Here is a 14,776-nt window from a genome sequence, read left to right as displayed (position 1 = left end):
GAACAAAAAACTTTGAGATTAAGAAATTTTGAAAAAGAAAACCTGGAATTTATCTATTTTTACACGTAAAGTTATAAAATTTTTATTAGAAACATAAATTTTATTAAATATATAATTTTATTATAAAAAGTTTATTATATCAAAAACAAATATGAAGTACATTAATTATATATATCTTATATATTTGGGTCAAGTCAGTTTTTGCCTTACATTTATTTATGTAATATAAATAAACCAAAAAAACTTTCTTTGTAAAACCTGGAAAAAAACAGAAAATCAGAATTTTTAAGTAATTCTGGCAACCTAATTACTACTAAAGTTCTTATTATTTTATACAGTTAATTCATTTTTATTAATTGTACATTAGGCACATAACAGTGCTTTCTTTCAGATATTTTTATACATCTTCTATAAAAGCAGTAAACTAAGATAGCAAATTCAGAAAATATATAGTTTAAAAAAATACCTTTCAATTTTTAACCAATATTCTTAAAGTTTTTTTTTATAATTATATTTAAATTGTACACTGGAAGTATTTTGTTTAACTTGTTGTAATTACAGTTCTCTATTTATGAATCAATATTTTTATTATTCCAATAAATAAATGTTTGAGTTTTTGTTGAAGGATTTTTTCATAGAAATTCAAACTTTGCTCAAAAAAATGTTTTAATATATTTTGCATTTTAATAAAAATGTATAATAAAAAAACTGTTGTTCACTGGGTTGCCATACACTCAGATAACTAGAACAGTCTCACATGTCTGAAAATCTTAAAAGTAATGTTTGGTCTTTTTTTATCAAGATAGTTTTAAAAATTTTGGAAAATCTCTGGACAATTGTGAGTTTCAAATGAGATCAGGATAACAGGACACTCTGAATAACTTGGCATATTTTGAAGTTTTTTAAAATCTCAGGACAGCTGAGGATAGTTTTGATTTTTATGTTGTAATCAGGCCAGGGTTGCCAAAAAACCTGTAATTTGCAAATTTAGACTAAAAAACCTGGAATTGAGAAGTTTTCAAAAAAAAAAAAATCACTAGAGAAGTTGGAATTTTGATCAAAAATTATTCATAAACCTAAAATTTTTAACAGCTTTTACATGTCAAGAAGTAAAATTTACATAGACAAAGTATTTTTCTCACAATCAAAAGTTTTTTTTATTGATTAACACATTTAAAGAAGCTTTAAGATATGTTTTCAATTTGTTATACTATTTAACACAGTTTTTTACCTTAAGCTAAATTTTAAACTTAAAATAGACCCTAAAATGTATAGTTTTAAAAACCTGGGAGAAATTTTAAAAACCTGTAAAAAATTTGCCAAAACTATTTGGTAACCCTGGCAGGCTGACTCAGGATAGATTTATTTTAAAATTTTGTATTTTTTATAGAATAAATTAGGATAGATTTAAGATCCTTTGGAAACCTCATGACAGTTTTTTTTAAGAATTTCAATAAAACTTAATTTTATAACCAGTTTTGTTGAAGACCTTGATTTTTATTATTTATGTAAGATTAAGAAAAAATAATGGGTTTGAAAAATTCTGGATGACTCAGTACAGTTTTTAATTACTCTGGACCAGAGTTGGTAAAATACTTATTGTCATGTCAATTGAGAACTGAAGGGAATAAACTTTTTTTTTTTAATAATTTTACCTTGAGTAAATATAACTCTACTTTTTTTAAGCCTTCCTGCACAGTTTTTCTGACTCCAGTAGTGGGAACTCTTTCATTTTAAAAATTATTTGTTTAGAGACAAAAGGTTTCTGATAGCTACAAAACTCTGTCAATTAGAATTGACTTAAAAAAAATGATTGACCCTCCAATAGCCTTGAATAAATAAAAGATTGTTTCTAACAGGGTTGCCAAATCATCTTGAAAACCTGTATTTTGAAAATTGTTGTACAAATAAAACCTGGAATTTTGAAATAAAAAACTAAAAAATCTGGAACAAACCTAGAAAATATTTAACTATTATTTTAATAAGATAGGAAAATCTACCATATCAATATAAAAAAAAGAATTCTACCATACAAATACGTCTACTGAATAAAACACAGTTAAAAAAATTATACAGTATCTTTTTAATGTTGTTATGCTATTTAAGACTTTTTTTTAACTTAAGTTTAATTTTACTTTATAAGTAGGCAAAAAGTATTATTTGGTTATTGATTACAAAATGTCCGCACATATTTCATTTTGATATTCTTTATTTTTGTATTAGTATTTGTTATTTCATTACTTGCTTAATATCAGGGTCAAATAAATTTACTTTTTTACTACTTCTAAAGCTTTGAGTCTTTTTTACTAAAAAAAGATGTAGTATTAGTTTTTAATGGAATTTTAACTGCTAACTTGTTATATTTAAAATTTAAAATAATATTGTGTTTGTTAATAAAAACTTGTCTGTTAAGCTATACCATTAAAGCTAAATTTTACTGGTTAAAGTTAAAATATAAATATATTTATATAAACAAGCAAAGACAATTGTACTAAAAATTTGTTTTTATTTTTACTTGCTTATTTTGTCATTGAAGCTGTTTGAGTTTGGCCGTTTTAATGAAAATTATATTAAATTTAATTTTACATTTAAGGGCATAGGGGGTAAATAACATTTTTCACAATTTAGTCTTATTTTATAGAGTTTTAATAAATCTACTTGTTGCTTTTTACAGATTTTTAAACTCTAAATAAATCAAGATATAGCCAGGCGAAGTCAGAGACTACAATAGGTTCTTTATTAGAGGCGCAAACTAAAACAGCAAATAACTAGAAATCACTAAAAATCTATTTTCTGCTACATTTTTTAAGATAGCTACCTCAAACTTTCAGGATATCTTCCTTTCAATATTTATAAAATTCTGTCTTAAAGTAAATAAAAAAAAAATATTATGACAAAAATGTTCTTATTTTTATTTTTCTATAATTTTCAAAAAACTCCCTTTGACAAATTTTTTAAATATTCCAAGAAACATTTCTTTGAGGTATTTATCTCAATAAACATAGGAGAAAATAGTCTTTTTGCTGTTTTAGTTTGCATCTCCCATTAGGAACCTATTGTTGCCTCCCACTTTGACCTGCCATATCTTAAAAATTATTTTGAACTTTTAAAATCAGTAAAAAGCATCTTGTAGCTTAATTAAAATTCTATAAAATTGTGAAAAATGTTAATTTTCATTTAATTGAAAAATGTTAATGAAAATTGGTCCTATTGTGAAAAAATTAGTTTACCTCCCTCTCCCCTATGCCCTTAAAATGTCTTTAAAATTTGAGATTACATCATGTTTGTTCTTGTAATAAAAACATTAACTTTTACAGGTAGTAATAAAATCTTTATTTTGCCCTGGTAATAAATATTGAATACAAAAATGAAAAATTATAAATATCATAACATAATATTTAATTGTGTGTGGACCATTTGTACTTGAATACCTAATTTTATTTTAAACCTGGAAGAAGTTTACAAAAAACTTATTGCAACCCTATTTTAGAAAAATAATATTATTTTACTCCCACCTTAATACTATATACAGTTATTTTGTATGTTATATACAGATAAGTATTAAGTCTTTGGTTTTCACCTAAAAAGTGTTTTGTAACATTTAAGTATTTTTTCTCTAATAATACAAACAAAATATAGAATTTATTTGATAAAATTGTAATTTATCCTTGTTTTAATATATTTCCTTATCAAAAAAAAAATTATACTTTTCAAACTATTTTCTAAATAAGGTGTTAGAAATAAACTTTATTTTTTTACTATAAATGTAAGGTTAAACATAAAGGTTATGTTGAAATTAAATTTTAATTTTGGCTACAACGTACCTAAGAAAAAACACTTAATGTTTTTGTCTACTTAAATTGATATAGATATGATAAAGAAATTTTTTTATTTTCAATTTTTGCTTTTTAATTTTAATTAAAAAATCCAATAAGTGAATATAAAGATTTATTTGTAGTTTTTATTAGATGTGTGTCTTATAGATGTCCAAATTTCTATTGTCTCTAATTATTTATTCATATCAAATAAAACAGATTTAAGGTTGTTTAAACTACATATTTTGGATTTTTTTTTCTTTCTAAAAGTTCTCTCAAAATTTCTAAAAAAAGATCAACTGTTTTTGTATAACATTGATTTTTATTAAATCTTTTTTTTTTTGGACTTATTTTTATTTATTATAATTTTATTTGTGTTGATTGTTAGAAGATGAAAGTTTTATGAAAATTTATATTTCTAGAAAATAACTGCTCATATGCTTACAGATTCATACTGCATCAAAAATTAGCATCCCTGGAAAAAATAAAACATTATAATTTTGAATGTTGAATTTTTTCAAAGAAACTTTTGTATGTGTGTACATGTTTCATAATTTTTAATATTTGAATACATTTAGAAAACAAACAACTTAGTTCTCTTAAGCAAGACTTAGCTATTTAAATGCAAAAAAGTATATATATATTTTCTTAAACATTAATTGAAGATGTATGTATATGATGTATTCTTCAGTTTTTCACACTTATGGATTTTTCTTAATAAAATTTCCATTTAGTTATGTAATTTTCCTGAAAATTTTAGTGAGAAAACTAGTTATAGTCAAAGTTCATTCAATATATCATAAGTCAAGTAGATAATTTTACCTTTCTAGATTGGCTGCTTTTTATCTAAAATATGTTTTTATAAATGTGAACTACTTTTTCAAAGTCATTATATGTTTAATTATAACCTTTTATAATTTTATTTATAGAACTTTATGCTCTAAAATTATTTAAATCTTGTATAGATCAGTTGTTAGTCTTGTTTTATTTGTATAAAAAGTTGGTTTTGAAGCAAGTTAAGCATTTTATTAATTGATTCAAACTTTTATTATAGTAAGCTATTTATTTTACTGTAAGTTTTTATATCAGTACCTTTTAGATCAGAATATTTCTAATTCTCATTTTTTAAATTTAAGTATTTCCTGACTGCCAAATTATGTAGTGGCAATTAAACTAGAATTAATTAAACTGACAAACTAAGTATAAATTGTTCATCAGCTTAATATAGTTACACTAAAAGAAACCTAAAATCCAATTTAAAAGCTAGTGTCACTTAGTTGATAAAATATTTAAAGTTTTAAAGAGTTTTTGGTAAATTTCTAAAAGTAAGATTAATATCTAAATAAAAATATTGGGCCTAAAAATGTACAGAAATTTTCTTACAATAATTCACTTTTTTGGGCATAGCATTAATAATTATTAAATGTAACTCATTTTTTTCATAATTATGTGTTCACTTATTGATAAAAAGCATGTCACCATTAAACAAATTATAGTTTTTTACTATCAATATACAAATGTTAATAAATTAGAATATGTAGCATTAAATTTTTATATAATCTGAGTTCCTTAAAAGTTAAGGTATGTAGACTTCTAAAAGTTATATGCTTTTTTAAAGCCCCTTTGTTTTTATTTTGTGGTAGACTTGAAAAGTTTTACTTATAAACATACTCTCTTTACAAAAATTTCTACTCCTCAATAAAAATAAACTAAATAATACTACCAAATAAGTGCTTTTTAATGGTTTAAGCATATTTTTATTGTTATAACCCTAATGTTTTGATCACTTTAGTTTCTCAATACTATTTTGAAAGTAATTTTTGTAAGCTTTAAAAAAATACACAACAACTAATATTAAAAATGTTTTGTATTCAAAAAGAAGTTAAGATTGTAATATTTTTTGTTTCTATTGTAACTAAACTTAAAGAGTTTGGTTTGCTGTAAGTATTTAATAGTCTTTGTATTATATTTAAATTGTTAAGAGTAGTAATGTAGCTATAAATAATTTTATATACTGTTAATGCTTCAATTTGAGATTTTACTTCAATATATTATAAAATAGAAGCCTAAGGTAAACCTAGAAATTATTTAAGCTGCAAATAACCAAAACATTTAAAGCTCAGTCAGACTTAAAGTATGTTCTGTTGATCTGGAAATACAGCTAGTAAATAGGTTTCTAATTTTTTATTAGATTGCTTGTTTTCACTTATTAGATACTAAATACTCTTTTTAAGAATACAAAGTTCAAATATAACATTTACTTGGGACACTAGTCATAAACAAAGTTTTTGTATGAAGTATAGACTTTTAATTTAAACAATTTGTCAATTTGTTTAAGCTCCAGTTGTATACTTAACCTTTCTTATTTGTACATTAATTTTAAATGACTAATTAACTAGAAATAAAACTCATAAATAATAAATATATGTAGTTGGTGTTTTTACTGGTTATATATTGCATAATGTATGAAAATGTTTGAATATCTATAGTTTTTATTTTTACTATAATGAAGTAGGGTTGCCAAGAAGGCTGTAATTCTTGAAATACATAGGATTTGCAAATCTAAGCAAAACAAAACCTAGATATACTTGGAGAAACTTGAACAAATAAAAAAAATTACTGAAAAAACATTGAAGTATCAACTTTTAAATGAAAAGAAAAATCAATTGTCATAATATAAAGTTTTTTCCCTTGTAATCTTTATTATTTGTTATAAAACCCATATATAGCTTTACAGTATCTTTTCAATTGTTTTATACTATTTAAGACAGTTTTTTTACCTTAAATTTAACTTTATACTACAAATACACAAAAGATATGTTGTTTCAAAAACATGGAAGAAATTGAGGAAACCTGGATGAAATTTTAACAAAACCTCTGGCAACCCTGTAATACTTTTTCTAAAGCTCCTTTGTTTTTATTTTGTTGTTTTTGGGATTTTACGCTTGATTAATAGTTTAATTCAAGTTTCAGGGTCATTTTATTTCAATATTTTATAAATTAATTTGTTTTTTGTCACCCAGGCTGACCTACCCACTAAGATTGACAGCCCTGTAAGTAGCGCACTTTTGAGTAAGCTGTACTAAGTATAGTTATGTCTATTTATTATCCTATCTAGAATATCAATGTGTGTTAGTAATATGAAATGATGCATAAAAATTTTAAGTCTTGTGTTTACTATTCATTAACTGATTTTTTTGATGTTAATTAAATAAGTTGTTTTTTGTTTGTTTCTGGTTTGATTACCTGAGTAATGAGTAAAAAGACAACATAGGTACTATTTCATACACTAGCAGAACTGTTTTGAGTTCTCAGTCAGTAAAAACTATCATATTTAACACAACATTAAAACTATTTGTGTTTAAAAACTCATAAATATAATATTATAAATTTTGTTTGATTACTCGCAAAATTGTTTACCCAGTTAAACTTTAAAATTAAAACAAAATTTATTATTCTGTCAATTGAACTAGGTACATTTTTTCTCTACAACTGTTTCTATAAACATGCAATTTCTTTGCAGATTTTCAATTTTAAACACTAAAAAATCAACAAAGATGTCATTCAGAGGAAGAGGTAACAGCAGGGGAGGACGCGGAGGCAGAGGCGGCCGCGGTGGAGGCCGTGGCGGGTTTAAGAGGCCGTACCAGGATATCGATCCAGAGGTGATAGTGGAGCTTGGAGAATTTCTCCACACCTGCCAGGAAGATATGGTGTGCAAGTCCACCAACCCAAAGGTTTGTGTTTTGATAGAAATATATTTTTTATAGTACAGATCATGTAGTATCTAGCCTGAAACAATATATAAGCTAAGTTTTTAACAGATTAGTCAACCAACTAAAGGTTTTTAGTAATTAAATATTTAAATTTTATGTGTTTCTATATTGGAATTTTTGTTGAATTTCGGTGTTTGATTAACATGATTAAAGTTTGCCTAAGAATCAAATAAAAGTAATGAGGTTTAAATATTTTCTTTTTTATAAAAATGTAAGAATAAGATCTATATTTTTTTTTACAAAATTGACTTCATTTGAAAAGTATATATAATATTTTTCTATTCTATGATTACTAACTTCAAGAACATTAAAATGAGCAGTTTTATTTGTTGGTAATATAAGTTTTTCCTTAAACCCTTCACTGTTACATAATTTTTTATATGGTTTTTCAAAATAGAATAACAAAATAAAGTATATTTAAACTTTTTTTCCCCTATGTAGTCAAAATGTATTAAAAGTCTAGTACTCTACTCTGTTTATTGTATTATTTATTGGTCAAAATTAAAATAAAATGCTTAGAGTTTGGAGAATAATGTAAAACTTGATGTGTTTATTTGTATACATTTTTGATAAAGATTAAAAAAATCAAACTTATTGATTTTTCATGAAGCTTTTAAAATGGTTAACAAAATTAAAATATTTTCAGAAAAATTTAATAAAACATTTTTTTTTTGTTTTATAGTTTTTGTTTTAATTAAGTTTTAAGCTAAGCATAAATTAGTTGTGAATAAAATCTTGATGTGGTGTAGAAGATACAATTAAAATAATAACTATGTTAAGTAAATAAATGTATAATCATGATTAGTAATCTCAAGTTATTTTGAAAAGTTTGAAAATACACTCTCAGTTTTACTTAATCAATAAACTTGTCCAAAATTAGTTATAGGGAACAAATTGTTTTTTAAGACTGTTTAAATGTACAACAGGGTTGTCAAAAAACCTGAAACCCTGGAAAAATTTGATAATTAAGAAAAACACTTTTTTTTGTCATTTGGTCTCATTTTATATAGTTTTTATAAGCTACAAGATGCATTTTACAGATTATAAAAAATCAAAATAATTTTTGAGATATAGCCGGTCAAAGTCGGATGCAGCAATAGGATCCTTATGGGGGCGCAAACTAATTCAAAATAAAGTGTTTTACCCTCCCCCCATGCCCTTAAATTTAGATTTAAACTAAAAAAAAATTAACTATTATAAAAAACCTGGAAGAAAATTAGAAAACCTGGAGAAAATTTGCTAAAAGTCAGTGGCAACCCTGCCCTGGTACAACAACTGACCTACTCATTGTTTACTTCTATCAAGTTTTTAACTGTTTAAAAAGTTCGTATTTAAATGTTCATTATAAATATATTTTATTGGTTAACTGATTAAAATGTTTGTATATTCAGTACAAAAGTAGAATTTAAATTTAAGACATTTTTTATATACAAAGTAATGGTGTTTATTTTATTAAAATAAAGTCATCAAATGCTGCTATATTTCAGCCTTATATTTAAGTTTTTGAAAATATTCTTATACACAAGCTATTATTATTAATTTATTTGCTTTTTTTTTGCATACCTAATCATAAATTTAGATTTTTATTAAAATAATGTTAATTTTAAACCTTGACATACTGAAATATACTAATATGTAATGGAACTTAAATGATTAATTTCAGCAAAAAAAAATGTTGTTTTAACCTATATAAAAATAAGATTGAAAGCTTTATACAGTTTTAGGTGTTTGATTATGTATTTTAGAATAAGTTGAAATTAAGGCCATAGTAGGGTTCCAACATTTTTTTTACAAAAATTAACTTTGGCTTTAATATGAAAGCTTTAAGTACAAGCTACAAGCCAGATTTTAAAGAATTCAAAAATATCATTTAACTTTTGAGATATTTAATATTTTGTAAAAATTTTCTGATATAAACATATAGACCGCAAGTTTTTTGCGGTCAATTTTCTCAGAAATTTTAAAATTTACTAAAAATCTATCTTCTCTTTCATTTCTCAAGCAATGTTCTTTAAATTTTCAGGAAACGTTCCTTATAATAAAAGGAAAAAAACATTACTTTAGAATTTTGGTTATTTAAAAAAAAAAAAAATTATCACAAAAATTAAAAAAAAGTGTTTTTTTTTACAAAAAAATATATTTCTACATTTTTTTTTATCCAAAAGTAACAATTTTTTGTTATTGTATAAAGATTAGACTGGAAATTTGAAGAAGATTGCTTGAAAAATGTAGGAGGAGATAGATTTTAAATGAAATAGTCTTTTTTCGCTGTTTTAGTTTTTCCTTCCCATAGGGAACCTATTATGCGGCCCGACTTTGACTGGTCATATCTCAAAAAATAATTCGAATTTTTTAAAACGATAAAAAGCATCTTGAAGCTTAAAAAAAAACTCTATAAAATAAGATCAACTTGTAAAAAACATGGTTTACCCCCATGGCATTAAAGTTTGATTTAAAAAAGTCTGGAAAGTTTTAGTAAAAAGTCAGGAAAAGTCTGAAAATTTTTCTCAGCTAAATGTGTGGCAAACCTGTATACTTTTAATAATGTTATCTCTATTGACGCAATACTAAATATATGCCTATTTTCACTTCTTCACAATTTTCCGAAAACAACAACTAGGTGATGTAACAAACAATTTTGTTTTGTCCAAAACCCGAACACGCATAGTTTGAAAAACTGGCAACTCAAACACAAAAAACAACCAAACAGTAAAGCTTCAAAACAAATAGATTCCTTACTTAAACGCTGGGGGGTTTCCCATAGTGGGTCATATGGCTCCCTTGGAGGCCATAACAGAAATTAAGGGGTCATAAGCAGAAATGGGGGCATGAGGTCATAATTTGAAACTTGTACTAGATTTTCTGCAGTTGATGATGAAAAGAAAAAAGTTTTTAAAAGTTTGTATTTAACACAGATTCCCCACTTCAACGCGGGAGTGTACCTGGCAAACAAGACGAAGATCGGCAAAATTGACGAAATATTTGGCGGCATCAATGACGTGCACTTCTCCGTGAAGATGGCCGACAACATGAAGGCTTCCAGCTTCAAAAAAGGTTGGTTGGTGTAGCGGCGCGTTTAGAACCTTTTCGTGAATATTCATTCAGTATGTAGCGGTGTGTTTAGAGCAGTAATCCTTAACCAGGTGTAAATTTATTCCTTGGGAGTAATTAACTTCATTTGGGGGGGTGAATTTTTTATTTCAAGTTATAAAAATTAGTGTCTTTTCAATCCACAAGTTAGTCATTAACATATAATTTTTTTAACATAATCAAGCTCTTTAATTTTTAAGATGTTTTAAATTTAATAAGCATATATTTTTAAATAAAATATAATTTTTTTCCTGAAAAATATACTATTTTGTATATTGGGGGCAAATTTAATAATAACCTTCCAAAGAAGGGTAAACCATGAAAAACGGTTTAAAATCTTATTGTGAATCTTAATACAGTATGGTGACCATAGAACTAACGTGAATTGTCATTTCAATTTTTCATTAGTCATCATTTGTCATCATACCAAGTGTTACAAGTTGTTTTTTTTTTAAATAAAACTGATTTACCACTTTATTTTGATTTATAAATTCAAATTTTTTAAATGTTTGTTGTTTAGCTCTCACTAATAATCTGTTAATAAGACTGTTAATAATGACTTGTTGTGATTAAAACATTCATATGTTTTAAGAAAATTTGTAGTTTGTTTTATGCGATGCTCATTTAATTAATAAATATTTTTAAAATCAATTTTCTTTATATGAGCAAAAAATCATAGCATATATAAAGAAATTGTATAAACAAATGTTCTATATCTATAGCAAATACTTTTTTCATTATTTCATTGGACAAAAGATTTTAAGAATCTGACAAGGTTAAAGTTATACATATTTTTAAAAGTTTATTTTGCATTTTTTATAAACTATTAGTAATTGATCAAGTTAAGAATTGACATTAATTTTTTTACATTTTTTTTTGAGTTGTTAGTGTTAAAAAAATTACTTACAATGCAGCTTAAGTAAGAAATTAAGTTAAAACTAAATAATAAATGTTTAAAATTATTTTTTCTTAAAATTTATACTAAAAACTGATTGAAGTTACTCTCTGTCGGAGCTCCAAGCCAGTGTTACAAAAAAAACCTTCGATCCCTAAAAAGCTGGAATTTGAGAAATTTTGAAATAAAAACTTGATTTTTGAACAAAAATCACTAAAAAACCTGAAATTTTTAACAAGTTTTACATGTTAAATAGTAAAATTTCAATTTGAAACAAAAAATCTGTATAGATTTATTTTTTGTCATCATCAATTTTTTTTTATTAAAAAGCACATTTAAAAAAACTTTAAGATGTCTTTTCGATTTCCTTATACTATATAACACAGTTTATTACCTTCAACTTAGTTTTAAACTAAAAATAGACCCTAAAGTTTATAGACCCTTAGTTTTTGAAAACCTTGAAAAAATTTGTCTAAATCATTTGGAAAGCCTGTCTAAGGTTTTTTTGAAACAGCCCATGATGTTTGTTAAAAGTTCATAAATAAATAATAAAAATTATAAATCATTTAAACTTAAAAAACTTAAATTATCTTTTTATGAAACAAATTATCAAGTGTCTTGAATTAAATTGATTAAGTGTGTTTTTTACTATTTTTATTATTTATTTAATAACTTTTAACTACTTCAATTATCAACTAATTCTGTAAAAAGTATTGAAGCAAAAAACTATGTAAAAAGAAAATTGAGTAAATAACCAACTAACAACAACAGGAGACAAATTCCACATCGGTATGGAGAAACTGCTTCCGGCATCGAGATTTTTAAATCCGCAAGGTGGCGGCAGGGGAAGGGGCGGCCGCGGAGGAGGTCGCGGCGGTAGAGGTAATTGTTTAATTAAATTTAATTATTATTTTTGAGTATTTTAAGTTGTTATGTTGCAGCTTGTATGGTCGTAGAGATAATTGTTTGCTTAACGTCTTTTTCAATCATTAATCAACATTTTGTATGAACTTAACATTTATGTTTATGTGAAAAGGTTTTTTTTTTAATAATTTAAAAATCTTTTGAAAGTTTTATTGTAAAAGTATAAGTTACAAGTATGTTACAAATATATATATATGTATCTATTTATTTTGAAGGTTTTAAACTCTTAACAAATCTTAACACATATTAATGTGATAGTACAGTTAATCATAATAACCAAACAATGTAGTAGCAGGGTTGTTGCAATTTAAGAATTTTCACATGTACAACAAACTTAAACGAAAATTTCATTTAAACATACAATATTATGCTCGAGTAATCATGTGGCGATGAGTCTATTGTTAAAATGGCAATTATGTTAATTATGTGCACAGCCCTGCAGTACTTCTCTCATTTGTTATACATGCGAGATTTTTTAATTTATGGCAACTCTGCCATGCAACAACAGGTCTTAACAGTTTTCATTGTGCTGCCAAAGCGGAAGTATAAAAACTTTCCAGTGTTTTCAAAGAGGAGGCTTGTTTGCGCACATGCAGTTCATACTCGATTCATCCAAGAATTTTGTTAAAAAACAGAAGTTTAAAAGCGGGTTTTATTTTTATCAAGCCTAAAAACTGCATGTTTGTAAAACAAGCTCCAAAAAACTCCAGCCTTTTCTCGAAAGTTGATGGAAGTTGTTAAGACCGTTGACTGCATTATATATACTAATAGATATACTATATTCAACTCTAACAACTCCTCAAATTTTACTTTTTTTGTCTAAAAAGCTTAAAAATCATTTTTTCTCTCAAAATTTAACACTATTATGTTTATTGGAGGTAAACTTGGTAATATAAATAATAGGGTAAAAAATTAAAAGAGGTTCAGAACTGCCGTTAATCAGCCAGCGATTTTCACATGCGGCTTTGAATACATACTTGTTTCTTCTTGTAACCCAAAATAACCATGACAACAGGTGGTCGCGGCGGCGGTCGTGGCGGAGGATTCCGTGGAGGACGCGGCGGCGGTGGTTTCCGCGGAGGCCGAGGCGGTGGATTCAGAGGCGGTCGCGGTGGAAGCCGTGGCAGAGGAGGAGGATACAAGAAGTGGTAATTTCCCCAACATGAGAAACCTATGTTTAGTCCAATTTTGTCTCAGCGCTTTTTAGATGAATTTACTTGAATTAGGTGTTATTTTTTGATGCGTAGTAAAATAAACTTGTACAGTTTTAGTGGCATGTAATTAGTTAAATGTCATTTTACTTGTGTGTCAATATTAGATAAGTTTTTGCATATTTATTTGGACAAATATTTGTTTTACTAATGTTAATTATCTGAACTAAAATAAAATTACAATTGTTGAATTTATTTTTAATAAAGCTACATGATTAAATTATGTTAATAATATAAAATATATAGTAAAGAACTTTAAATAAATGTTTTTTATTTATTTCTAAGAATACAAAGAGTAGTAATTTTTGTACAGGCTTATAACAACTTTTATCAGTTATGAATATTTTATACCATAATATCACTTACTATTAAGTATAGGGGTCGGCGAACTGCGGCCCGCGGGCCACTTTAAATTTTTTTTACATCTTGTTTAATATATTAATATTCCTAAAAAATAAAATTTTAGTGTAATCTTCTATTATTCTATCGCCTATTTTTTTTTGTTCAGTAAAAATATATTTTCAAATAAGAGCACATAAAAAACGTTCCTTTTTGACCTACCGATCCCTGATCTAGTATAATTTAGTATTTATATTATAAGTATTTAGCAATATATACTAATATAGCCAATTTTGTAAAGCTTAAATGATATAATAATAAAGTCTCGTGATTCTATAGTTACTCAAATTTTCAGAGAACTATCACGTTTTATCACAGATACTATATTACATTTACCAGTGTCGATAACAGGGGTCAGAAATAAATTCAAAACATGTATTTTTTAAATTTGAGGATTAAGCTTAAAATTAGGCTGTTAAATTGCTCGTAAATGTTAGTTATTTTATTAGTGTTTGTTTAAAATATTATTTTTACGCTAATTACAAGTATTTTGATGTAACTGCGACCCGCGGAAGACTCGTTATACAGTGCGGCCGTGATTTGAAAAGGCTGCTGAGCTAGCCCTTTATCTGTAATAAAATTGCAACGCCTAATAAACCATCGAAGAGCCTCCCGTGTGTTTTTGGCTATCACTGAACAATAATTAGTAAGTATAAAAAGGAGAAA

The 14,776-nt window shown here is 25.6% G+C and overlaps 1 protein-coding gene across 1 annotated transcript; it reads left to right on the top strand.

Moving 5' to 3' along the window:
• The first annotated feature begins 7,344 nt into the window (after window positions 1-7,344).
• LOC145849995 (uncharacterized) lies at window positions 7,345-13,770 on the top strand. The gene is made up of 4 exons (XM_082955130.1): window positions 7,345-7,552; window positions 10,507-10,645; window positions 12,348-12,458; window positions 13,516-13,770. Exons 1-4 carry the CDS (start codon window positions 7,373-7,375, stop codon window positions 13,650-13,652), a joined length of 567 nt encoding a protein of 188 aa, XP_082811256.1. The 5' UTR covers window positions 7,345-7,372; the 3' UTR covers window positions 13,653-13,770.
• Window positions 13,771-14,776: the final 1,006 nt, after the last annotated feature.

Source organism: Thalia democratica, chromosome 1, assembly GCF_965202585.1.
Source record: "Thalia democratica chromosome 1, ktThaDemo2.hap1.1, whole genome shotgun sequence".
In the NCBI taxonomy this organism is placed as follows: domain Eukaryota; kingdom Metazoa; phylum Chordata; class Thaliacea; order Salpida; family Salpidae; genus Thalia; species Thalia democratica.
The sequence above is the reverse complement of the archived record's forward strand: the minus strand, read 5'-3'. Positions and strand labels throughout refer to the sequence as shown.